The sequence below is a fragment of the Melopsittacus undulatus genome, chromosome 12 (assembly GCF_012275295.1).
Source record: "Melopsittacus undulatus isolate bMelUnd1 chromosome 12, bMelUnd1.mat.Z, whole genome shotgun sequence".
In the NCBI taxonomy this organism is placed as follows: Eukaryota; Metazoa; Chordata; class Aves; order Psittaciformes; family Psittaculidae; genus Melopsittacus; species Melopsittacus undulatus.
The window spans coordinates 4,638,068-4,662,928 of record NC_047538.1 but is presented as its reverse complement, the minus strand read 5'-3'; the positions used below and the strand labels follow the sequence as shown (position 1 = coordinate 4,662,928).

Here is a 24,861-nt window from a genome sequence, read left to right as displayed (position 1 = left end):
CCTATAGATGGACAAACTCTTGCTGCCTCCTCCTGCTGCACTGTTACAAGTGCTTGATTCTGGCACTGATGTCTGTCTTCACCTACTGCAAGACACTGATGTCTTTGAAAATGCCTGTAAAGAACAGCAATTTGGAATGGCTTGGGAACTACACATAGGACCCTATGGACAGAGGTTGTGTGACCTGGATGACAAACAGCTTTTCTTCCTGCTCTCATCACTGGCCATTGGCTGAACTTAGAAAGCTGGACACAGCTCAGTGAAAGAGGGAGTAAATAGCTGTGTGGAGATTAGTAACAGGTTTGAGGAAGCTCTTTCCCTCCTGGGCATTGTTGTACTCACCAAGAGTGGGTGGAAGGTTTGAACTTGTTACTAGTTGGCAGCTGCTCTAAGGCCTTCCTGGACTAACAGTCCTGGTCTTAATTCCCATTCCAGGAGAGATAAAGTGCCAAAGGTAGTTTCCTATCAAGGATGAAGGGCTGAATGGGGTTCAGGTTCCCCAGCAATTTAAACAGGAGTGGCTAGAACCAGCCTCTGCTCTTTATAATAAAAAGACAAGAGTTGAGCAATGAAAATGCCTCAATAGCACTAACTGACCAGTAGCTGTGGGAGAAAGGAGACAGTTACCCAGAGCATTGAGAGACAAAACAGTAATCTCAACAGAAAGGAGACCCAGACTCAGCTCTGTATCTTACCAATGCTTTGCAAACCCCTGTGACCACAAAGAAGCTGTACTGATGCTGGTACTAGAAGGGGGCATTGGAAAAGAAGCGTCAAATTTCAGAAAAGGGAGAAAGCAGCAGGGTTGGTAGTGACACCACAGAAGTCCCTTGCTGTAGGCACACAGTGGCTGCACCACCTATGCTGTTTGCATGGCCACAGATAGGGTAAAGCTCAACCCCAACCTCTGCAAAAGCCTGCTCCTTCTGTAGCTTTCTCTTACCAAGTGAAAAAGCCTCTCTCAGAAAGAGCCTTTTTGTCTTCTCCTGATGCCACCTAGCGACTGTCCCCAGCCTGTTCAGCTTAAGCTCACCCTTAGAGCCTACACCACTTTAGCAGAGGAAAGGATGATGCAGCTGAGTGGGGCCAGTAACAGTCAGGGATTATGTGATGCTATGAGGGAGATGGGCAGCTAGAAAACAGCTTGGAAAGCTGTTATACCAGACGCAGCATTCGGGCTGGAGAATAGCTTGGACAGAAGGTACTGATTTCTGCAGCACAGAGGATGACAGAAGCTGGAGCTATTACGCAGTCAGGTTACAATATAAAACATGCAACAGGATGACTCTTCAGAGCTTAGTTTTGTTTGCAACTCGCCATCCCTAGGGCCAAAGGAGAGAGGAAGTCAGAACAACTTCAGAGCACCCCTGACAAGCAAAACAGACTTTCAGGACCTCTGTTTCCACCCCACACTTCCCCAAAGAAGCACAGTGACCAACACTGATGTCACCTTAACCAGAGCCAAGTGTTTAATTGAGTGCAAGGGAGTGACCACCGCAGTGGTTGTGCTGGGGAGATACCCACTGCACAGTGGTGGTATGGAGTCTTAAAAACAGAAGTAAAGAAGTGGAGGCAGATCCATCTCACAACAGAGTACAACGAAAAACAACTTGTGCATCTGGGGATTCTGGGGGCAGCATTAGAAATTATGAAGCCTCCTAAGGACTAGCAAATACCCAGGCTTGAGGCATCCCAGCATGATCAAGATGAGAGATTTGTCAGCACAACTGACTCCCCAGCATCAGTACTTAACAGCAGGCAATGGATCTAAGGTTCGGTTTTTATATAGATATATTTATATTTATATATATAAAGCGCCTATCACCATATTGATAAACATTCTTTGGAACCACTCGGAGGCAGAGGTAAGAACAGGAGTCAGCCTGGTCCTACCTCAGCACTTCTGTTTCCAAAAAAGAAGCCACAAGACTTTGCTGCCAGCCTGCCTGGCTGGTGTTTAATACTGCTACTCCATCAGGGTTGGAGGGAGACCTATTGTGAATGGCAACAGTTTGCACTGTGACTTCTCCAACTGTGCTGCAGAACAGTGCAGGTGTTGCAGAAGGGCAGTGGGACATGAAGGCTCAGACCCGTTACCAGTCAAAATGTCTCAGCAGCAGGGAGCTCCTATCAGGAGAGAGCAACAACTCTGGGCACAAAGCTCTCTCTCTGTGCTTAAGGCTGAGGCAGTGACCCTTCTGCACTCTTCCCAGGTTTCAGAAGATCACCGGACAGAAATAGGTGTCAGTTATAAATACATCATGTCAGTTGCACGGGGTGGAGGTGGGATGGGGGCCACAGGGAGGGGAGAATTTAGAATGGAAAGGAAAAAGACATCTTACGTTTCCAGCACTGGAAAGAACAGTTTTGACCTCACGCATTAAGTCAGCGGACCTGCTCAATAGTCTTATCTGGCTTATGCACCATCATCTTTAACACATCATCAAAGGGAGTGTTGGCTGGCAAAGGGTTAAACAATCCCACACAGTGGAGAGCAAATCTGCAGTCTGCTGGGAAGGTCCCAACCACGTCACCGATGATCTCAGGGTCCAACTTGAAGGAAGGAAGCAGCTTCTCAGTCTCACACGTCGCTCAGGGCCTGGAGACAGCCAAAGACAATAAAGCGTCAGGATGGACCCACTACAGCTCTGCTGGTCCTTAACAGACACATGGCTCTGAAACACAACATTTGCCTTCATCCCTAGCACCCTTTAAGGAGGTTTTATTTCTGGAACCTGCAGTTGCAACCCAACTAGATGAAGAATGACTGTCCTTCAAGGCAGTAGGCTGAACTACACTAAAGCATCCTTTCCTTACCCTCAGGTTTGTGCCAGAAACCACAACCACATTTTATATGCCTTTTTGAGCTTTCCAATGGGAAACAGTAGTTCTGCAACATAGATTTGGTAGGTGAAGTAGGAGTAATCTGCCATCAAGGCATGGGACATGAACCCAAAAAACAATTCCAAACTGAACTCCAGTCTTCCCAGACTGACTCATACTCACCTACGTCATACAAAATGCTAAATGCTGCCCTGCTCTGACTTGCCCACTGAAGCCTTTAGGGCTGCAGGAAATCCTCAGTCCTGTGTGCTCCTAATCCTGCTGAACACAAGCTGTACCTCATCCTTGAGGGAGGCACAGCAGCACAGCCTTGCTTACCTTCCGTGCAAACTCCGGCAGAATGAAAGCTGCCCGGTGGATGTCAGAGTTGTAGTATTTCAGACTCATCTCCTCTACTTGCTGCTGTGAGAGCTGCTGCACAGGCTCCCGGAAATTCGTGTTCTGCAGAAGAGAAGTCAGGCAGCTCTGGAGTGTTTGGGCAGTGAGCAAAAGGCTGTGTGACAGGCACCGGATTCATGGCAGAGAACCAAGAGGATGTGCAGCAGAACAGATGACTTTCTCTTCTAGTATGAGGTCAAAGGTTCTGCACAGCTCCAGTCCCCAGGGCTGGGTTTACACTCTTGTACCCCTTGTGACTAGCCCTTATTTACAGATGTCAACACATGAGGTCAGTCTGCATGAGCCAGATGAAGCTGTCAGATCGTGCCTCAGGATTTAAGCATTTTGCTCTTCAGAGCAAATCCATGTCTGTGTTAAGTCAGGCACAGTGCATGCTGCCAGTGCCCCTGATAAATCACACATATTGGTATAGGCAGCCAGGAGCACTGCTCCTGTGACAGTTGCATTAGAGACTTGCTGTAATGCAGCAGACTGGGAAGAGAGCAGACCTCAGTGGTGTGACACAGAGATACCACCCCACATCCTAACAACGACCCACTTGGACCTCTGCATGAGATTACCAGTTGCAAGCCAATTCTTATCAAGCAGGTGCTGCTTTTTAACAGCCAGCATCAGTAACCCAAAGCCTTAACAGGCTCTGGAAACTGGCAATGGCTTCCTCCCTTCCAAATTTGTTGTACTAGAGAGAAAATAATGTCCTTTCCTAAGGCAACCACAGTACTGGTAAGTAAGTACTGCTCGGTTCTGCACTTCATTCAGCACTGAGCAAGCTGCATTGCAGCTCTGGGGCCCTGGGCTGGCAGAACCAGGACCCAGCATGACTTTAGAGGCCTCAGCCAGGAGAGCTCAGAGCTGCAGCTCAAGCTCTGCATGGGACAACCTGAGGCAGGCTCTCTGTGTGCTTTCAGGGAGTGGAAAAGGGCACTTGAGGTGCCTGGAACTCACCGGGTTTTTGCTGCAGAGCATGAAGCCAATCTGCCCGCTGGGATATGTGGGGATGGTGCAATAGGCGTATTCCACCACAGGGAACAGAGACTTGCAGAACTGACGCATCTCCTTAATGAGATCCAGGTGCAGCCACTGGCACTCACCTACAGGGAGAAGGGAAGATGGGATGTGAGGTGAGAGCTGCCCCTCTTCTCTGCACAGGTCTGGGCCAGGTTAGCAGCGGTTCCAAGTCCAAACCTGCTCCACTGTGCACAGCTCATGTGGTTTCAAAGCAAGATAACACCCTTACACCAGATTTACTAAGTGCAGTCCAGCAGTTAATGAGCTGATGCATCCAGATCAAAACGCTCCTGTACCTGGGAACTAAAATGGACCTCACTACCTATGTAATGTCTCCCCAAGAAGAGAGTCCCCTTTGTGTCTCTATGCAATGATCTGGCATCAGCCTCTGCCAGAGACATACTCACCTTGGCAGCAAAGAATCCCATCTTCTCGCAGGGCTGTCTTCATCAGCTGGTAGTACGATTCTTTAAATAAGCTTTCTGCAGGACCTGGGAGAAAAGCGAGTGAAGAGGTAAGTGAAGAGGTATGCTGAGAGAGACACTAACACAGTGGGCTCCTGAGAGTTCACTGAATGCCTACAGGGACTGCACTGGAAAAGAGGAATTTCAAATGGCTTTTCAGTGATCATAAGCATTGGAGATAATCTGGACGCAAAATGTTTTGCCCCTGTGAACCCCAGCCTGCACCTAAAATGGCAAATCCATCAGCATTTTAGCTTTGCTGGGTAGTAAGCCCAGGACCTTTATCAAAGACAGTCCTATCTCCTGCCTCTTGCTTCAGTGAGCGCTCTTTAAACTGAGATCCTGCTCCAAACTGCCTCTTAGAGATGCCTTTCCCTCTGCTGACGACAGCAACAGTAAAGGCGACTCGGGTGCTCATTGTTAGGCCCCTAAAATGAGGTGCTGTAACTACACTTAGTCCTTCTCTACCTTAGTTTCCCCCCTTCAGAAATACAGCAACCTCACTGCAGCCATCTTTAGGGTTAGGTAGATACATCAACAGTACACAAGCCACTGCTTCATTAGTGGGCACATGTGCAAAGCTGTCCCCCTCCGTGAGATTCCTGGAGCAGCTCTTTGCCAGAAGCAATAGCTGCTGGAGTTAAATTTTGAGCAGAGAAACAGGACAGCCAGCTTGAAGCCTTGCTAATACAGTTTTCTGGTCTTCAACCTTCCCTTTCTCTACCAAAAGAGCTGACCCAGTGAGAATCTTTTCACTCAAAAGGAGCCTGGGTAGGCTGGCATTGCTTCCAAAAGGTAGGCAGAGAAGAAAAGGAGGAGTGTGGAAAGCAGTGCCCTTTTATGGCTACAATTCTTACCCATGGGGTCAGATGAGTCCGTGATAATCACATCAAAGGCTTCTTGATTTTGTTTCATGAACTCAAAACCATCTCCTACGTGCAAGGTCAGCTTTGCGCTGGAATACCCCACTGCCATCCCTGGGAGGTACTTCTTGGATACCTGGATCACATCCTGCAATACACAGAGCACAAGGGGGTCAGCAGGGGGTACAAGGAGCTACTTCACAGGCTACTGTGCAGCTGCAGCTGCAAGAACAGCACAATGAGTCATTTCCTTCTATGCCTTCAGCACAAACCCGACTCGCTAGCGAGATCCTCAAGAGCTGTCAGCATCTTCAGCCAACAAGCTGCGCTCTGCCCTTTCCTATGGCCTCAGGGTTCAGTGACACTGTCGGTCTGTCCTTGCCAAACTCAACAAGAAGAACTTGGAGCTTCAAAAGCTCCCTGAGGAACTACAAGAATACGATTACAGACCTGACATTACAGCTCCTTTTCCCTGCAGACATCACTTGCAGAGGTGATCTCAGCTCAAGACTTTTCTTTTATTCTTCCTAAGTTAAACCATTCCAGCAGGTTTCTAGATGCAAGGTGAGAGCTATCCCCACCTCTGCTCTATGGTCACTGCATCACTCCCTTCATTCTAACACTGTTAACAGCCACTGCCCTAGGCCCAGCAATTGCACTGAACATGACCAGTTTCCTGCAGCTGGCAAAGACATAAAAATATGCTGGTGTCAGGCAGTGCTGGTTCAAACCCAGCACATATGCCTATTAGCATGGCAGAGCGCGTGCACAGTCTCATAGAGCAGTGCTTCCCATTCTTAATACAGCCCTGCTTTGAGGAAAGAGCAAAACTTTCTTTGAAAGTAAAGCATCAAAACTGACCTAGAGGGGGATGAGCCCATCTATCACAGAAACAGCCCCCCCCCTTCTTTTCTGCTTTCAGTCACAGGAGACTGCTTAACAAAGCGACCATCCTCCTCTGACAGGAACAGTGCTCTGTTCTGCACTGGCAGAGAGGGAAAAGCAGCAGCTTCACAGAGCCAGAGTTCTCCTTCCCCAGATCTCGTGCCTGGCCCACGCTGGCCTGGAAAGCCCTTGTGTGTGAAAGAAATCCCATGAAAGAGGCAGCCAGCTGCCACGTAGATGACTCGTGAGGCAAAGAGGTGGCGCTGTCAGTGTCACGCCAGCAGCACAGGCAGCAAACGCACGCTGCTGACAAGGGACAGCAGGTGAAGCAGCAGCTCCGGGGATGCTGTGAAGCGCGGCTGCTCTCTGCTGGGCTGCCCACCCGTCCCAGCGAAGCCCCCGGGCACCTCCTCGCTGCCCAACGCACCTCATCGATCTCGCACTGCACCACGGACTCCACGGTCGGGTGTTTCACCACCTCTCGCAGCACTCCCCCATCGCCGCCACCGATGATCAGCACCTGGGAGAGAAGAGGGCAGATAACCGGCCATCAGCGGGGTGGGCTCAGGGGGGAACTTTAATAGCGTGGCCTAAAAAGCACGGCCTAAACCCAGCAGCCCTGTGGGCTTGTCCCGCCCCGGCGCTCGGAGATGGATGTGCCGCGGGGCCCACGCGGGCTGCTGCAGCGTGGGAGCGCCAGAAGCCACGGCCCCAGCCAGCCTCCGGCCGCGGCAGCTCTGAAAGGGCCGGTCCGGAGGACGGGAGCCGCTCTGCGGGTCGAGCCCCGGCCGAGGAGAGCCCGCGGAGAGGGCCGGGGACGACTCACCTTGCGGGGGTCGGGGTGGCTGCAGAGGGGCAGGTTGGCGATCATTTCCTGGTAGGAGAACTCGTCCCGCTCCGTGCACTGGATCACCCCGTCCAGGACCAGGACGTTGCCGTAGGTGGTGCTGGGCAGAGCGGGGAAGCGGCGTTGGAGCCGGCCCGCGGGCCGCGCTCCCCCGCCCCCTCCCAACGCCGCCAGGCCCCACCGCATGGCGCTGAGCGCCGCTCTCCCACCGCTCCCCGCACACCACCGCCAACCCGGGCCGCGCTCCCGGCCGCACCGCACCTGCGGAAGACGAGGATCTCCTGGTAGCGGGAGCGCTGGTGGTGCAGGAGCTCCTCCACCTGCAGCGACATGGCCTGCCCCGGCCACAGCCGGCACGTCTCACGGAACCAGCCCTCGCGGATCAGCGCGGCCGCTCCGAGCTCCGTCATCCCGCACCGGCCGCCGCGCTCCGTCATCCCCGCACCGGGCACCTGCGCGTCTCCGCCGCCACCCGCCTGACCCCGCCGGCGCGGGAGCCGAGCGCGGGGGCCCACGCGCCGCCCCGCCACGCCACGCCCCGCCGCGCGCGCGCCGCCGCGCCACCATTGGCTCAAGGAGGAGGTGACGCGCCGGCGCGCCCGGGGACACGTGGGGCGGCGCGTCCGGAACGGAGCCGCCTCCGCTCCGGCGGTGAAAGGGCGCGTCCGGTTCTCCCTCCCCTTCCCGCAACCGGCACCGGCCCCCCGCGTCCCGGCACCGGCCCCCGCGTCCCGGCACCGGCCCCGCCCCTGGGGGCAGTGCCCGGGAGGGCGGAAGAGAAGGCGCTGCCCCATCGCGAGTGACTCCCGTCAGTAAAGGGTCCGCTTCGGCCGATGTTGTACAAGCGGGTTCCTGCCCAGCGCTCGGAAGCGTTACAAAACGTGGTGCGTGTTGCAAAGGGCAGGCTGTGGGGTGGTACACCGAGGTTACACCAGGAGTGGTGCTCTTCCCAGGTTACAGAAGGATCGCCCTCAGCAACTGCAGCGCAGGGGGTTCCAACGCTACAACTTCATCACATTCATACGTGTAACCAGGTGAATAAAGCATGTGATCTGCTGGTCACCTCCATTAAAGGTGGCCATAAACCTATGGCAGTAAACCACATAAGAGAAATTAGCAGAAGACTACAATGAAGAAAACCCTTGAAATGTCACCTTGCAAGGAATTGGAAGACTTAGAGAAACTATAGAATTTTAAATCTCTCTGCAGATAATGGGCCAATTTAGTAAGGCTTAAACTGTTCAAGTTACAGAGCTATGGGAAGTGGTAAAGCTGACAAGAAAGAGAACTGGCAGCCCCTGCGAACGCATTTACACACAATTGCTATTTAACTGCCTCTTCAAAACCATTCTCCAATATTCAGCCAGGCAAGCAGATTTTATGGGCAGAAAGAGACTCTGTTCTACCATTACAGCATGGCTCAGTCGGCTCTGTTCACACTGACATACCCCCCTCCTCTGTTCCTTCTGCTCCCTGCTCCAGACATATGGGAAAAGACTGAAAACAAACGAAATCCCAAACCTCCTCCCAGGCTTTGTTAAATAAAGCCCGCAGGTTAGGAACAGAGAGGGAAGATTTTACCTCTACCAAACAGTCAGAGAAGTAAATTTTGTCATTGCCAAAACAGGGGAATGTGAAACAGAAAATCCGCAGAAAAGGAAATCAGAGTAAAGGCAAAGCCTTTGGGAAAGGGAGCAAGGTCTGTTGGTCAGTGCCATGACCAATAATCCCAGGAGCAGCTCTGCCACTGATTTCATGTGGCTTCAAGCAAAGTCACATCAGTCCTACTCTCCGACTCCCACCTGTTAAACTGTAATGTTGCTTACCTCTTGCACAGCAGTACTACCAGCCTTCAGCTGCAGGCATTTACATTAAGCTCTGTCATCCATCCATCGATCTCATTGTGGGCTGATATTCCTTTTACAAAGTCTTCAGGATAACTCACTGCAGGTATTTAAAACTTCCAAGTATTAGAATCACAGAATCAAGTAGGTTGGAAAAGCCCTTTAACCTCATCCAGTCCAACCGTTCCCCAGCACTACCAAGGCCACCACTAACCTGTGTCACTGAGGGCCTCATCTACATGTGTTTTTGAACACTTCCAGGGATGGTGATTCCACCACTGCCCTGGGCAGCCTGTTCCAATGCCTGAGCACCCTTTGGGGAAGGAATTGTTCCCAATATCCAGTATAGTACAGCTCGTGCTCAGTTGCAGCACAGAACCTTACCGGCTTTCCCCAAACTAGTATTTCACTCTGTGTTTCTGCCTTCTACCTAATGCTATTGCTTTCACCCTGCAACTCAATGGTGAAACCACTGGTCTCTGATCCCTAACTCTTATTTTTCTCCTTAAAATAAACCCTTTGCTTAAAATAAGACACAAGCACTACCAGGTAAACACACTCATGTTTCGTATTACCTTGTCTTGTAAGAGGTGAGCTGTGCAGTCCAATTTGTAAGCAAGGTCTAACATAAAAGACACTCTGGCCTCATTTCCTCCTCCAGGCTGGTGGAGTTCGAGTCATATCTACTGAATCTCTCTACTACTTTTGAGCTGGCTTTAGAGATGCTAAGAGGTTCCTCTCATACTCCATGGACACGCTGGGTTTAGATTTGAAGCAACTCCAAGAAGTGACTGGTTTAGCCAAACTGTATTTGACAACACAGGGTAAACTTTCAGAATTACAAACAAAGCAACACTGTGACTATAATTACACAAAACCGCACAGGAATACAATAAAAATTACATCAATTAAGATGCTTCTTTTTTTTTTGGGGTGGGGAGAATGGGGATTTAATGGGTTTAAAATGTTTCTGTACAAAAACTGCACAATGACTGGTGTTTGCTTCTTGTGGTGACAACACTGGTGAATATTGTTCTGTCCAGCAGCAACTCCCAGAGATCCTGAATCAGACCATCTATCTCTTCGGCCAGTGGTGTCTGGAACCCCTGCAAAAGATAATTGCAGAAAGACTTATGTTCTAAATTCACTCAAGATTGAAAAGCTGTGACAGGCTACAATGATTCTATTGAAGGGGTCATGATGCAGGCACAACCTTTCTTCCTCCAATGCTGCTTTTCAATGACTAAATAAAGCACAAGGATCAAGCCTTGGAAGCTACACACCGAGTATCTATACAGAACAAGAACGTTCATATCTGTCAGTGCTGTTATTTATCTCTCTCCCAAGCTTGCCATGTGTTCTTCCCACCTTTACCTGTATTTGTGGCCAAAAAAGGCAACTCCCACATCTATTAACACAAACTTCAACCTCAGCATTTCAAACCTTCCACCCAGAGTTGTTGTTTGATTGCATTAATCCTGACAAAGCTACTTTCCCCCCCTCTTTTTTTTCCTCTCTTTAAACTGACGTCAAGCTGTGATGCAACCTCTTCCCATTACACATGTGCCTAAGCTCCCACAGCAATAGAGGACAATAGCTCTGCTTTGCCCATAGCTCCAGGGCACAGGCATGAAAACACTCCAGCACTGATGAGAGCAGAGCAGGCTGACACACACCTATCAGCTTTCCCAGCCAGGTAGGACATGCTTCGGTTTCCAGAATGTGGATGTTTGCTAGCTCCAGCAAATCTCTGCATAGAAAACAAACAGAAAACACCAGCACCACAGTGAGTTTCCTGCCAAATACAGGACATTCCATGAGATTCATGTGCTATCACGTCCCTTCAAGTTCACACTGTGAGCTTTATACTCTAGGACTTCTTTATATGTGCATGTACTAAAAGCATCTGAGCAAGTGCTGTTCTACTGGTCTAACCTTGACATGCAAGACACAACACCCCCCCGATGACAAATCTTACCCAGCTAGTCAGAAAGACCTGTACAGGTTGTCCCAAATTCACCAGATGGTTGTTTTCCCCCCACCCCCAGAAACAAGTTTCAACTGACACAGCAAAGGGATTGCACAGGAAACTGCTTCCTACAGTATCAGGCATAAACTTGTTCAGCTTCTGAAATAGGGTTTTTATTGAATATCTAAGATGCTCCCTGGTACCATTTGTCCTCCAGTTAAATACACAGGAAAGAGGCTGAAATGCATGAAAATGAGTGTCAGAACTTTAACACCTGAGCACTCAATGAGTTCATGCACAAGCACGCTACTACTTCACACCTGAGTGCCCACTGATGTCAGGCCATGAGCACTACACAGAGTATATGTGGGGGGTTTTAGATAACTCAGGTCTGCAGGGGGGACCTGGGGTGGGGTGTGAGGGTGATGACACAGAAACCACCCCGTGCTGATCACAAGTTTCCCTACCTGTGTTGGACTGGTCAGGTTTTCCTTCTTCCCTTCAATCTCTCAATCTCAATTAGCAATAAATAAAGTAAAAATTCTCTGAGCTGAGACTGTTTTCCTAATGACAGCACTCGGTGGAGAATGTATGCGATCAAAGAGCTGGCATGGCCTGGGATAATGGGACTGACTTTTCTTGAGAGTGCCTTGAATTTGCTATTGGGAATCTGCGGTCTAAGTGTCACACCTGTGATGTACAGAGGTGTAGGTGTGAATATATGAGGAGGTGGGAAACAACAAGAGTCTGAGGGGCCCCAAGAAAGCTCTTCCTGGATGGAAAGAGGCTATAATACAAAGTAGGCGCCTCTGACTGGAAGCTGCACCTCAGTACTAAGTGCTGTTAGGGAACATCCTGCAGATCCAGAAAGTGATCTGCCTTCCCTGGCTGGGTACAAGCTATCACCACCATTTCTGTTTCTTCTTTCATGACATGCCCGTACCTTGCCCACGTAAGTTTGCTTGGCAGGATCAAACTGTGGTGACTGCTTCGACTTGCTGCTTCCTAAGGGAGAGAGGAGCTGTCACTAAAGTGTTCCATAAAGAACAGTACATTCCACGGTGTTCCTCTAATGATAAGGAGGTTTCATTGCAGTCTCCCACATGCTAAAAGCCAGAACAGTCTCTCAGAGGCAGGAGATGCTTTTGCAAGATACTTGTTACATAGGAGTCACATCTTTGCGTCCTAGTTCCTGAGGTCCAATTAAACAGAGAAAAGAAGCAAAATCTGAATCCATAATCCCCATGGCCAATGGTTTCAGGATTTTGTTTCCAAACTGGAAAAGGAATGCTAAACTCTACATTCCTCAAGTTAATTTCTTTCAGTATTTCCCCACTGTAAGGTAGGTTCATTATGACAGTTTGTACTGCCTTGGCACCTATATCCACACACACAGAGCCTTCTCAGGGCTCAGCTGGCAACATTTCCCACAGCCTGCAGCACACTAGCAAGAGATTCAGATCTTACCCGCAAACACTTTGAAGTTGGACTTGCTGTAATCAAAGGGGGTAAACTGCTTGGGTGCTTCCAGCTCCTCTGGTTGCTGGGAGGCTTTTGGCCGTTTCCTCTCCTGTTTTGGCAACTCTGTTCCTGCTTCACCTGCAACTGTCTCTCTCTCTCTCTTCTTACTAGCTTGTTCCTCCTGTGAGAGCAACCCATGGAACAGAAAGAAGGACAAGTTCAGAACAGAATGAGACATCTCTGTAGGCATGAACACCAGCATGCAGATGAACTGCCCAATGGACCTAGCCCATGTGGCAATAACAGCGCAACTAGAAAGCACTGTGTTCTTCCTTGGGCCTAAACTGCCTTTTTTTTTTCTTTTCCCTCACAGCAGGGACTTTTCAGATAAAAAGCCACGTTGCCATTTCACAGGATACTGACAGGATGAAATCTACCATGGGCCCATAGGCAGATTTGGGGGAACCCAGGCAAGTGAGGGGCAGAGAGGTGCAGCAGTGGCAAACATCCCCTACAGAAGATATGGAAGGATGTGAAGATTTCCCCAGCACAGTTGTCAGGGGCCTGCTGCTACACACATGGCAGAACCACAGCAAGCCCACTACCAGAAGACTGTCATTCAGTATTTCAGAGTTTTACGGCTTGGGGTTGCATTCTGAGCTAGGCAATAAAGGTCAAGAGGGGAAAAGGCTGGAAGAAGGGAATTTAATGACATACCATAGCTTGCTGACGAACAGATGTGATGGTTTCTGTTTCCTCTTTATATGCCCTCTGTGCCTGCTCGCGAGCAGCTGTGGAAACAAACAAGCATTACTATAAAAAGCAGGAATAAGTTTGCTAGGAGCTTAGAAAAAGCAAACCAGCTTGTAGCAAATCTCCAACTAAACAAGTATAATCTTTGTCAAATAATCTCATCCATCAGGCTATCCATTAGCTAAGGTTTTCCTGTCACTGGGAAACAACCTATGTGCATTGGGAAAAGCACAGCCAACACACTGAGCAAAGGAAGAATGGCTGCACCTGACTGCTGGGCTGCTTTCTTTTTTGCTTCATCCTTGGACTCCTTCTGTACCCGTGACTGAGTCATCAGCTTCCATTGATTGCTGATCTGCAATGAGAAAACATTACCTGGGATCACTCTCTTTGAAGTTCTATGGCAAAACAGAGTTTGTAAACTTGCTACCACATGCTGGTCTTCATTAAGAGTATAAAAGATCAAACTGGACTGAAAAGAGATTAAGATCTGCTGCACCACGTAAAGAAAACCCATGTGCTTTAAAAGTTCTGAGCTACAAACATGCCATAAGCACAAAGGTAGATACAGACTTCAGTAGTCATTTGTAGGTTTGACAGACAGAGAATACACAGTGGGATGCCCCCACTCCCTGATTCTTCAAAGGATACAAATGCTACAGAAAGAATGAACAACAGATATAGAAACACGTCAAGTTTCTCAAATCTTCTTTTGGGGAGAATTAAAGGATAAAAATCTCTATTGCTGAGGTTCCCAGAGGAAAATCATCTACTTATTTCCTTCTTTTGTATTACTTGGCAGGAAATTTTAGCCCAAGTCTTACTTCATAAATCTTTGATGACGGGTCAAACTTTGCAGACTGTGACACAAAGGCATTATTCTCTTCTGGAGGTAGGAACTGTAGGGAAGCAAAATCATTTTGCTTTAAACACAGCACATGGCACTTAGCTCACCTCTAAAATGCTACTTAAAATGATCCAAATCAGAAAGCTGCTATTTAAGAAGCACTGTACAGCTAGAACAGATTGTGGAAAAAGAAGGGTTAGCACAGCTATAGCCAAGAGAAATGTTCATGTAAAAACAAACACAAAAACCCCAAACCCAAACCACACACACAAAGAAGTCATTTTGATATTATTTCCTACTCATTTGCTACTTCAAATCTGTAACAAAGTTTTCTATTGTTCTGCTGATTCATTACAAGAGTAACACCAGCTCACTACCTCTAGCCAAAAAGGAGAGATCAAAATGGGATGCAAATTAAAAAACCCTCAAACTCGTTTAAAAACCCCCAGTAGAAGGTCTGTTTACTATGTACAAAGACATATATCTAAGAGGCATTTCAGTGTGTTTTGAAAACAAGTCCACACGTGTGAACTTTGCAAGAAGGACAATCTCTCGATTCCACCAAGAGCAGCAGCTCTTTCAGATATGCCCAGAACAAATATGTGCTGGGAGCTTTTACCATTCTAAATGGGTTTTCAAAGGACTCCATTATACGCTGAGCTTTCTGCTGTGCAGTGGTTAAAGTCTTATTTCCTTCATCTTCATCACATTCCTAAAAAAGAAAAGGAAAGAAATATTACTGTTTTGTTGGTTTTGCTACTGCTGATTCATGCACGGCATCTCTCCCTCTGTCTGAAGCTCCACTGATGGCAATGACCCTCTAAGAGAGATCTAATTACCTTGCTGGCCTCCTAACCAAGTTGTCTTCATTATACCATATGCTTGACAGAAAGCCAGTATCATTTCCATGTGTGTCCCACCTTAGTATTTCTTGCCATACTTTCACACAGTTTTATCAGATTATTAAGTATGTTTTCTACTACTTAAAACCTGACACTATCAAACACGTTGCTTACACTGAATATGCTGAGAGTGGCAGTAGCAAAAAGACAAGTTGACTCTGGCTGAACACCCTCAAGATCTGTTGTGCTCTCATCATCTGAGAAAAGGCAGCTACGTTCCAAAACCGGTGCAGGCTCTACATGACAAGGAGACAAAGATTTTATTAGATATATTATACATATATATGTACTTTACTGCTCTTTTGTGTAATGAGATTTCACTGCAAGTTTCATCAGGGCTGCTTATTTCCCCATGCCAAAGCCACATCATGTCATTATTGGCACAGTTTTCAGGTTAAGTCCAAATTACCCAAGGTAGAGCTGTTCCGAAGATCATTCCCAGGATTCCGGGACCTGTCATGTGGTCCAAAGAAGGGATTCTCTGGCTTCTGCAGATTCAAATCACAGACACCATTAATACATCACTCTGTAAATCTGTGAATGTTTCCACATATTGCAGATACTTTAATGAAAATTCAATTAAAGGGGTGAAATTCAGAGACTGCATGTTCTTACTATAGCAGAGCACACTGCATCTGGCATCAAAATGCTATCTGTGCAAACACACGCTGAGCAATGCTTCACTTCATACACACAAGGACAGTAAATGAGTCAGCCTTCAAAACCCATCTCTTCTTACAGATCAGTCAATATAGACTAAAACACATGAAACTGTCCAGCAGCTGCAGCATTTGCTGATGAAGCCTTAAGTGCTGCTGTTATGGTGGTTTGTAAAATACCAATTTACAGCTGGTAATGTTATGGGCCTAGCACAGAGAAGTAACAATAAGCTAAAGTGGAGAGACATGTAAAATGGATGAGAATAAACCACTTACTAGAAGCTAGAATTCTGCTGCATTGTCTCTGAGTTTAAGGCTTTAAGACATTAGATAACAAATATTATGCAAACAGTACCTCAGGGACGGGCGGAGGTGCTCTCCTCTTGGTCACCTCCGACTAGAATGGGAAAGAAAGATAAAGACACTTAAATGCACCTGCCCTATTTCTTCTGGCCATCTTATCAGCACTTTCAACACATTCATTACAAGCTAGCAGGTTAATAAAATGACATTTTTTTCTTCTTCTTCTGCAGGGTTTGCATGTGGATACGTTTAAACGCCTCCCACAGAAAGGCCAAATACATGCTCACAAATGGTTTTCTTTCACTGAAGGAGGAAGACAGTATTAATATCAACATGCTGATGCTGTATTTTAACTAATGAACCTCTCACACCTAGGGGTTTTGTTTTTGCTTCACCATGGCTGTAAAAGATTTATGAATCCATTTACATGATCAACAAATTCCACAAGGTCCACTTCTTCCTCACGCAGGCAAACATGATGTGCAATAACTGCACTGTGTTCAAGTGGTGTCTGTTCTTTTACTGCTCTAATTCTCCAGGAAACTATGCTCTGTGTAAGCCAGTACACAGCAACAAGAGATAGGCAAGAAGCTGCAATATATCTTTCTGCTGGACTACAGAACACCACATTCACAGTGTTCAAAAAGCAAACTTCAGCATACATAGCATCACAGGTCACCATTTAGCTCCATTCCCTGGCTTAGGGAAGGCAAAAAATGAGTCTCTTGTGTGGTACAAGCTACTTTTACCTTGAGAAGAGGCATCTCCCGGGCCTGCTGAATGAGGAGATGCAATTCATTAATCTGCTGGCGAACTAGTGGTGGGACTGGATTACAGCAAGCAATGATGCCCTGGGGTTCTCTAAAGAGATGAGGAAAGTTCAGTGTGCTGTATTTATGGCCAATACGTTAGGCATTTGTATTCAAAGGACATGCAAGAAGATATAACCACGGTTCTGACTGGGACAGAGTAACACAAGTCAGATTAATCTGTCAGGGTTTATTCTCTGTGATAAAAAAGATCTTTTGTACCAGGTTTGTGATGATAAAGAGAAATCACCAATTAATGCATTTTTATTACTCACAAGTATGGATATTAGATGGTGAGTGGCAAATGTTTGAGGAAAACGTATAAATTGGGTGTTTTAAGGGATCTGCCCTTGCACTCCCCCTAAACCATTTAGGAACTGAAAAAGACCCAAATACATGTTACGGGGGAACTCATCCTTCTCTTGCTCTGTAATACTGTAGGAACCTCAGAGAGAACATGTGACAAAGGAATGTGTTGTATTAGTGGAATAAAATCAAAAAGAGATGTATCCCAGAAGTCTGTATCCTTCCAAGGATAAGTATTGCTATTTATTTCTCTCCCAAACTGAGTAACTACAGAAAAAGCAGTACTGACAGCTGGAAGGAAGGGATCAGCTGCAGAAGTAACCACACAGCAGGAAAATGACTTGTTGGATATTAAAAATCAAATGAGACTCCTCAAGGATGAACAAAACTTACTTGGGCAGCTCCTCTGCTATCTTCAATAGCATGTGATTAGGTAGCACATATCTACAACACAAAGAGGAGGTGTGAATGGAACAGAATGTTAAAAACTCTTAAAAATACCTTCAAAGTGCACAAGTCTGCCCCAGTTGCAAGGTCTGAAAAGATGGAATTACTTAAAAATAAATTAACTGATCTAGGTACTGCTAACATAACAGGACTTGTGTGTAAAAAGCAGCCTGAGGTAGAGCACCAATTTCTACAGGTAACAAAGTAGCTCCACCTTGGGTGCAGGAGGGGCACAATACAAGAAACTCACTGAAGTATTAAGCCAGTGACTAAGAAAAGCCTTCCTACCCCGTACTCTCATCCTCTTGACGTGCTGTCTTGTCTCTCCATGCAAACAGCAACCTAAATGCCGATAGCTGCTGTGTGTTGAGATGTTTTTTCTGCCTCCTGTAGAGCTCAAGGTAGGATTCATCTGTAAAAAGGGGCTTGATGTATTTCTGGACAGGAAAAACAAAACACTCATGATCAGAACCAGATTTCTACTTTCTATTTTGCATTGCTTCACTGAGACAGACAGAATCTCATATGGACATATGGGGACTGAATCAACTCAAGTACAATGTGTCTTGGACCTTTTGCCCTAAGCTTTGGTGGGAGCCTATCCATGAAAAACATACATCTCATCCATTTTTACAGGAAAATCACCCTCACAAACTGCAGGAGCAACTTTAGACATACAGTACCTTCAAGCTTTACTACATTAGACAACGCCTGCTTTCATAGATAGTATTTTATACAGGCACAATGTAATTATCGCCTAGTGCAACTCTAGCTAGGCTTTGAACTTCTAGGAACATCCAGCAGAACTGGAAATGGAACATCTCTCTTGGAAAAGCACACCTGAAAGCATCAGGAGGCCAAGGAGTGCCAGCATTCAAAAACCAGCAAGAAGCCAGCTGAATCCAAGGATTTTAACAGGAGCACACAACCAAGTTAGAGTTTATACAGCTGTTTTCAGACACACAAAGAGGAAAAAACTCCCTATGTCTACACAACAGATGTAGAACAGGCAAAGGACTTCCTGTCCTACTAAGCCCATACTCTGACCCAGGCAATCCAACCAGGAGAAGCTTTACCTTCAGGCAGATGTCCTTGCTGTGTTGCCACACAATCTCCAGCTGAGTGGGCAGCTCATTCCCTTTCTCCCACAGCGCCTCCCTCACTTTATCATAGATGTAGAGCAAGTAGTGAGTGTCATCACGGGCATACTGCAACATCTCTTCCGGCAGAGGGCTAGAAAAAGAGCCAAAATTACACTAATACAGTGTGACTGCCCCACTGAGCTGTGACTTTCCTCTTACTAAACATATTAGGGCAAACTGCACATAAAACACATCAAGGACTAATACGTAAATTTTCCCATTCCCTTACTGAAGGATTTGTTGGGCAATAGCAGTTACAAGCTGTGCAGTTCCCAATTAAGATGGCTTCATAGGCCAGAGAGCAAGACTGTCATGCAGCTGAGATGGCAGAACTGCTTGCTATAGTATTTGTCTAACTCTTCTCACTCTGCAGAGCCTACATAAAGCAGACCTGGGACCTCTGTAGTGTGCAGGGTCCATGTGTACAGCCAAATTCATTGCTCCAACAGCATAATGCTCCACCTGGTGAGGGTGACTGAACATTTTAATGGGGGCTCTAGAGGAGCAAATACTGATTTTCTCTATAATGCTGCAGTGGTTAAGTGCTGTTCTAAGAATCCAGGAGCTTTTGATTATTTAATCTTCCTTCATTTTCCCAAGAGAACTCGTTTTCTAAAGAACCATGGGAAAATTTAACACTCATAGAAGAACTTACAGCACAGCCAGCTAAATACTGTGCTCATTCATTTTGAGACCAACCTACAACTATGGGGCTTGCAACTAGAAACATGCTCCTGCTATAACAGTACAAAAAAGGATAAGTGCTACCTTGCAGCTCCATCCCATTTAAGGGGTCAGTTTTTACCGTATCCTCCAGTCAGCCAGCTGGTACTGCTTGTTAGCATCTACATTGCAATACACCTTTAGCAAGTGGTCCAAAGAATTCTTGCCAAGATTGAGGAGCCGAGCAGCTTGGTGAGTATCAAACACGTTCACCAAGTACAGACCAAAGTCTTTTTGCAGCCATTCCACATCTGAATCAGCACCATGAAGGACCTTGAAATGCAAACCAAATTGAGAATGATATGAAGAACATTTGTGCTCCAAGCTGGCTGTGCTGTGGTTTCATAGTGATGTGTCTAGCACCAGATTTCTTTTCCCTCTGTCCTTCACTGTTAAGTGTAAAACTGCTAAGTAAGTGCACTTGGCAAGTAACTCCACACTTACATCAAGGAAACGGGCACGTAAACAAATAAAATGAAAGCAGAGCCAAGTGACCATGACAGAGCACAAAGTGTTTTTAACTATAGCAAAACTTAAACTAAGAGGAAAAGAAAACCCAAACAAAAAGAAGAATTCTGGTGGCAAATTGATGTATTTGGCAGCTGACCTTCACAATTGCAGGGTCTGTAAAGGTCTCGTTGAGAATGTACATGTCACTGCGCAATTCCAGTACATCAATAATGAAGTCCTCTGTTCGGGTGGAAATCTGCATCAGACATGTCAGGCCCAGGAAGCTCCTGTAGGAATGGTGCTGGAAACATGGGAGAGAGACGTATGCTAAGATCAGTTACAGAAGTAATACCACCGAATTCAGTATGATGTGTGCAGCCAGTACAACCACTGGAAAACACATAATATTGACATGGTTTAATTCTACCTTATAGATAACATCTGACACATCATGAACTGTCTCTCCATGTCAGAAAGTACCAAAAAGCAGAGGAAAGAGAAGACTACAAAACAGATCAGAAGAATATAATGGTCTCCTAGGTACTAAGAGTACATGTGTAACTTTTAAACAGAAAAGGCAGTCTGATTACCTCCAAATCCAGGGCAAACTCTTTACAGTTTGTAAGCTTTTCATTCAGTTCTACCAGTTCATCCAGTGTGGTGATAAAATGACAGGGTGTTTCCTTGATGGGCCTGTACATCTGTCAGAGCAAATTATTAGGCACAGTGTGTCATCTGTCAATTCCCACCCCTGACCCCCCACCCTCAATTCTGTATTTCATCAAATATGGTGACTATGTCGCCTGTAAGCTTAAATTAACGTGGGCACCAACCTGGGGTTCTGGTTTCTGAAGAACTCCATCTGGTGGAGAAAACTGCTCCAGTTCATATTGGTAAGGGTGAGCAAACCTGTGGAAATTAGGAAAACAGACTAAATTTCAGTCATCTCAGAACACAGAGACTGAGAGCTATTGCAGTTTCCTTAGTAAGTAGAAATTGTGTCTCTGATCAAGCACAGGTTTAAAGTAACTGCAGATGTCTAAAATCACACGCAACGCAATGTGAGGACACAAAACACATGCAGAGCATCGGCACAATGGGACCATACAAATGCATGTTCACCAGTGGTACTCCAAGCATCTTGCTGCCAGTTTAATGTCTTACATGTCTTGCTCAGTTTGCTGGGTCCTCTGCTGATGTATGAAGTCTGCCAAAGCAGGTGGCACATCCAAGTCCTCAGGGCGCTCCTTTCGTTCCCGTCCACTTTTTGTGAGGGCTGAACAACCAATATGGAACAACTGGACTGGATCCCACACATAACATGCTCCCAACCTACTACTCTCTCCCCTCCACCCACCACAAGATCCTATTAAAATCCTAAAGTATCAAAATTGTTAACAGTTTAGACCTGCAGCTTTTGCTCTCTGTAAGATTTCTGTCTGCACCTCTAACGACAACTCAATTACTAGGTTTTACCAGGCTGCTGTCAAGGAAGACACAGGGTAGTTCTGCTCAAGAGCTTGGAAAGAGACTGAAAAATCTTTCAATCATTCCCAGTTTCTAAGGGTATAACTGCATCAGTGCAGACAAAGGATGAATCACCAGCAGCAGAATGACATGCTGATGACTTTGATAAAGCACCCAAACCAAAGGTAGGTCTAATGACAGATTTGGTGCTCCTAACTAATTAGGAATAAGTATCTGTCGAGCCAACTAAATTAGTTAAGACCACTTCTGGTGCCCGAGTGACTCTCATCATTTACCAATGGTGGCAAAGAGAACTCACTATATCTGCTTGGAACAGTTTACTGTATACCAACAAGAAAATGCTGTATGCTGAGCTATCCTTACATTACTTGTATGTGAACAACAGAGTCACAGAGCTTACTACACCTAAATGGTCAATATCTGCTGTTACCTGTTGTCAATGCTTTCTCCTTTAGACTGTGAGGACTGATTTGTGTCAAATACTCTCAGTAAGTCACCCAACAGAAAATCACCCCCTTACCTTCAGGCAAAGGTTTCAAAGCGTTTGGCTTGACAAAAAGTTTAGGGACAAAAGGAGTGTTGGAATTGTCAATCTTTTCCCGAAATTTAAGCTGCGGTCGAGAGATATTCTTGGCATGAAGCAGTCGGAAAGTTTCAGTTTGATTTCTCTTGTGGGATTCTCCTGCCTGTTTAAGAGAAGGTAACCACAGGTAAAACACGATTTAACAGACATTCAGAGTTTCTCCTACTCAGTCTGATCCAATATTCAGAGGAATAAAGTTATACCCCAAACTCAAAACTGAGTCACCCAACTGAAATGGCAATTGAAAGCACACAGAATCCAGAATCAAGTTTGAATAAATAGGAAAAGCAAAAAAGAGGGAGTTAGGATGTATAAAAAACTGTGACAAAACATTTAACTCAATGCCACTGGAAAACCAATAGTGACAATGTTGGCAAAAAAGCTATAGTAACACATGACATGGAATGCAGAGGCCTCACCTTGCGGTTCCAGCTGGAAACAATTGTCTGTGGGGGCTGCAACCCAGGAGGGAGGACTGGCTGCTGGTTTCTGTTCACTCCTGATGCTTCATCCAGTAAAATACTCTAAATTCCAGGAAAGCAAAGTGAAAACCAAATCCCTGTTAAATTACCAAGCTCAGCCACTCCATCAAGACTGAATAAAGTCACACAGATAGGTATTTCCACAGCCACTTCCCCTGAATTCTGTGCAACATGAGACAGACAAATGTAGGAAGAATATGTTGAACATGAGGGGTAGAAAAAGTGTCCTCACAGAAGCAGCAGTATGAAATTACAGACCTGTTCTCAGGTTGTGGGGTTTTATGCCAAACTGCATTAATTTCCTAACACTTCATAGAGAATCATAGACTCATAGAATCACTTGGGTTGGAAAATACCTTTAAGATCACTGAGTCCAATCATTGACCTATTCTCAATGAAGCAATATTATTTTCTTCCTTTTAGGCCATAACCCACCTGCCTCAGCTGTTGTGACCACTGGCCTAGTGCATGGATTAAAAAGAAACCCACCAGACTGAGGAAACACTAAATGTAACTGTGAATGCACTACCACTGACATTCTTGCAAGGAACAAAGAACTTGTGGTAACTGAACAGTTTGCAACACCAACGAGCAGAAATAATTTGCTTACCACTCTTTCTAGAATGACATCGTTGGCGTCCACCAAAATGTCAAATTTATCTTCCAGGTCTGTGATTTTGCTGCGATCTTTCATGTGGCTCCTGCAGCCATAGTACTGCATCACCCTGGTCATGCTTGCAAGAGAATGGCACAGCTATTAGCAGTCTGAAAGCAGGCATGTTGAACACCAAACCATTCAATCCCGTTCAACTTTGTAAATCTTCAAGGTGTGAAAATAAACCAAATGCAGTACTTATAGATAATATTGCGTGAGCAGTGAAGACACTCCTGTACAGCATTAAGTGTTAGAATTCATTTCTTAGAAACCATGTGACTTTTCAAACAGATAACCCAATGTGTTTTATATCTGCCTCTGCTCCCTGCACAGCTCCTTCTCAAAATCATTACAAAAGGCCCTCTTTAAACTTGTTTCTTAAACTTTCAAGCTCTAGAAAAGTAGCTAAAATCAGGAGTGTGCAATAAGCCATCCTTTCATCTAGAGCAAGTTTGGAGTCTCTAAAGAAAGGTGCTACCTTCTGCTTTGGATTGGAAGCTATTACCAATGGCCCAGAGGCACAGAAGCATCCTTACCAGTCGAGGAGACGGTCGCTCTGCATTTCACAGTATGCCCGGAAGCCAGAGAAGCATCGGTAGAAGTCGTACTCATCACCAGGCTGAGGAAGGCTGCTAGATGCCTTTGTTGACTCTACCATTATGCCAAGAGCATACTGTGCAAGAACACCACATTATTAGCATCTTTTAGGTACTTTGTTTCTCCATTTAACCGGGATACTATTTAGCAAGAATATTTTCCCTAGCTTCTCCGAAGTGAGCAGTTCTCCTATATAACATCATGGGGCTTTTTAATGGGATTAAGTTTACAGTAATTTAGTTCACATTGTCAGTTTAAGGGCCTATAAATTGATGAAAATCTAATAACAAAACTTAAAACTCAGTCTAGAAAGCAGGGACACAGAAAATTACTTTATTAACACAAAAAAAACCCTACCAAACAAGGAAACCAACACGCTTCCTGCTTGAGAACGGCTTGGCGCTCCTTCCCTTATATAAGGCAGCTGATACCGAGATCTGTTATCCTAGGAGCAAAGCCCATGCCCAGGAAAGGCCCCGACTCCTCTGCATCTCATGGAGGCAGCAAACCCCCACCCGGGGCACTCACAAAGCCGGACCCAGCGCAAGAGGCCCGAGCTCGGGGCAGGACCACCCCAAGGTCCCCGAGGCCCGGCCCGCACCCGCCCTGCCACACGTCTCTCCGGGGCTGCCACCTCCTCAACCGGGCAGCCCCCTGAGGGGAGAACCACAGCTCCCGGCATGCCCCGGGCCGCGCACGGCCCGCCGGGAGCGGTAGTGCACAGCACCCGCCCCGCAGCCTCCTCTGGGCCACGCACCTTAACGAAGGGTTCGGTGTTGCCGATATCAAGCGGCACTGGCGCTGCTGGCTGCTGAGCGCTGCTCTTCTCCGTGGCCGCGGTCCGCTCCGGGGCCCGCTCCGACAGGCTGCTGCGTCCATCCCACCACGACGGGCCCGCTTCCGCATCGCCGCTGCAGCCCTCGCCGCTGGCCGTCGCCATGTTGCTCTCGCAGCCAAGCGACGCTCAGGAACTCTCGCGAGAAAGAGGACGCTGAGGGGAGGGGACCGGAGCGGAAACGCAAGCGCGGGGAGGTGGCAGTGAGGGGCGCCAGGGCTGCCCTCTGGCGCCCCCAGGCGGCGCAGAGGACCAGGCCCCTGCGTGGGAAGAAAGCGGGGTCCCCAAAGGACACC

At 46.8% G+C, this 24,861-nt stretch overlaps 2 protein-coding genes across 2 annotated transcripts; both read right to left on the bottom strand.

The window, feature by feature from the left end:
- Positions 1-1,446: 1,446 nt before the first annotated feature.
- Positions 1,447-7,825, bottom strand: SRM (spermidine synthase). The gene is made up of 8 exons (XM_034068586.1): positions 7,572-7,825; positions 7,290-7,410; positions 6,891-6,983; positions 5,573-5,726; positions 4,659-4,742; positions 4,189-4,334; positions 3,163-3,285; positions 1,447-2,599 (listed from the first exon to the last, which is right to left on the bottom strand). Exons 1-8 carry the CDS (start codon positions 7,745-7,747, stop codon positions 2,582-2,584), a joined length of 915 nt encoding a protein of 304 aa, XP_033924477.1. The 5' UTR covers positions 7,748-7,825; the 3' UTR covers positions 1,447-2,581.
- A 2,117-nt stretch (positions 7,826-9,942) lies between these two features.
- On the bottom strand, positions 9,943-24,697 carry EXOSC10 (exosome component 10). The gene is made up of 25 exons (XM_031044271.2): positions 24,488-24,697; positions 23,670-23,806; positions 23,089-23,212; positions 22,416-22,520; positions 21,934-22,099; positions 21,090-21,201; positions 20,759-20,834; positions 20,516-20,626; positions 20,083-20,226; positions 19,558-19,748; positions 18,687-18,843; positions 17,899-18,047; positions 17,557-17,607; positions 16,798-16,909; positions 16,101-16,142; positions 15,496-15,574; positions 15,201-15,322; positions 14,804-14,896; positions 14,162-14,236; positions 13,605-13,692; positions 13,302-13,375; positions 12,591-12,765; positions 12,067-12,128; positions 10,831-10,904; positions 9,943-10,260 (listed from the first exon to the last, which is right to left on the bottom strand). Exons 1-25 carry the CDS (start codon positions 24,668-24,670, stop codon positions 10,230-10,232), a joined length of 2,733 nt encoding a protein of 910 aa, XP_030900131.1. The 5' UTR covers positions 24,671-24,697; the 3' UTR covers positions 9,943-10,229.
- Positions 24,698-24,861: the final 164 nt, after the last annotated feature.